The 1784-nt window shown below is 41.3% G+C and overlaps 1 protein-coding gene across 2 annotated transcripts in view; it reads left to right on the top strand.

Moving 5' to 3' along the window:
* Positions 1–1007, top strand: part of ndor1 (NADPH dependent diflavin oxidoreductase 1) — a 17964-nt gene extending 16957 nt beyond the window's left edge. Inside the window, exons 15-16 of one of the 2 annotated variants that reach the window (XM_034896227.1) lie at positions 448–555; positions 591–1007. In XM_034896227.1, coding sequence (XP_034752118.1) covers positions 448–555; positions 591–627 — 145 coding nt within the window. In that variant the 3' untranslated portion in view covers positions 628–1007. Of the gene's footprint in view, positions 1–447 lie in introns of both variants that reach the window. The other variant, XM_034896226.1, reaches the window with a different exon arrangement.
* Positions 1008–1784: the final 777 nt, after the last annotated feature.

Raw genomic sequence — 1784 nt, 5'->3', positions numbered from 1 at the left:
GCTGGGTTTGCAAAACAAATCATGCAAGAATGAATCCCCCTCCCTACAACACCATGGATATAGAGCCACTCGGCCGGCCGTGCCAAGACACTTACTTATGAACTTCAATACCCAAAAGAAAATAAGCTCAAAGTTCAATAGCACAGCGTGGTGTCAACATAAAACACCGCTTTCAAGTCGGGGAGTTGACGTAGTGACGAAAATTAAATACTTTCACCCAGTTTTAACCACCATCTTGTTCCTGAACTCTAAAAGTCAACTTGATGCCTAAACTTACCTGTGATTGCAGCGTGACGCTCACTTTTTCTGGCTAAACTCCACCAACACAGCAGCTGAAAGGACCCTTCTCCCTTTTTAAGAAATATATATATATATATATATATATATACAGTATATATAGATGTTTTATACATATTACATATAGTGTTTTTTCTTCCTTCTATGCAGTAATGCTAAAGAAATGCCAACCGGTGTGTGTGGCGCTCTGAAAGAGGTGTTCCAGCAGCACGGAGGCATGTCGCCGGAGGACGCCGAGCAGGTGCTGGCCACCATGGAGAAGACGGGCCGATTCCAGTGTGAGACCTGGTCCTGAGGACGGGCCGATTCCAGAGTGAGACCTGGTCCTGAGCACACTACTCAGAGTGGACATGAAGCTGCTGCAGCCATGGTGACGGCGTGATACAATCCCTGCTGTGGCTTCAAAGCATTTGCAAGCACGGTTCATTCTTGACCTTTTGCAACGGCATGTGTGTTAAAAAATAACCACAGCTAGGGGTTAACTAGCTTTTTGGAGCTGTCAATCATATCTTGCAGTCCTTATTCAGCTAATGGAGCTGGCTCAGGTGTCATCACATAGTTAAAAATAATCAGTTTTCCAATTAAATTCTAATTAAGACCTGATATTAAGAAAATCCCCAAATCGATCTTGTAATGTGCTCATATTCTGCTCATTTTCAGGTTCATTATTGTATTTGGAGGTTATATCATAATAGGTTTATGTGTTTTATCAAAAAACATGTTTCTGTTGTACTACACATTGCTGCAGCTCCTCTTTTCACCCTGTGTGTTGAGCTCTCTGTTGTAGCTACAGAGTGAGACATCTCAATTCTGTACCATCTTTGTTGGGAGTCACATGAGCAGTACCTCGGTAAGGACTACTAGCCAGTCAGAAGCAGAGTATGAGGGCGTATCCTGTCAGTACCTCGGTACGGACTACTAGCCAGTCAGAAGCAGAGTATGAGGGCGTATCCTGTCAGTACTTAGGTAACGAGTACTAACAAGAGGACTTCGGGCTTTTTTACTTTGTAAACCTATAACATGCACAAAAAGATATATAACACAATAAAGGAAAAGGGAAATAGCCAAAAAGCATAATATGAGCACTTTGTTTGCTTTTTCACCATGGATGTATCTGTCATTGTTCTTGGGGTTTAATTCTTAATGTAAACATTAATCTGGTGCATTATAAAATATTTGAGGGTTGCTTCTCATGAAATTTCCCCAATCTAATTCGTACAAAATCGTAGCGGGACCTATTGAATCGGAAGCTAACGGATCGGCGATACCTGGCACTACACATGACCTAAGTAGGGTGTTTAATTAGTCTCAAAACTTGTGCACATTAAAAAAACAGGGAGACTTTGGAGGTGGGGATTGGACACTTTGAATATTTATCAGGACTTTTGATTGGCTGTTTGGTTTGATCACTGACACTGTCACAGACATCATTTTGTAGAGCTCATAACAAATCTAAATGAAAAAAAAGTACTTGAATAGACAGTCCA

The sequence above is a fragment of the Etheostoma cragini genome, chromosome 16 (genome assembly GCF_013103735.1).
Source record: "Etheostoma cragini isolate CJK2018 chromosome 16, CSU_Ecrag_1.0, whole genome shotgun sequence".
Lineage (NCBI taxonomy): Eukaryota > Metazoa > Chordata > Actinopteri > Perciformes > Percidae > Etheostoma > Etheostoma cragini.
The sequence above is the reverse complement of the archived record's forward strand: the minus strand, read 5'-3'. Positions and strand labels throughout refer to the sequence as shown.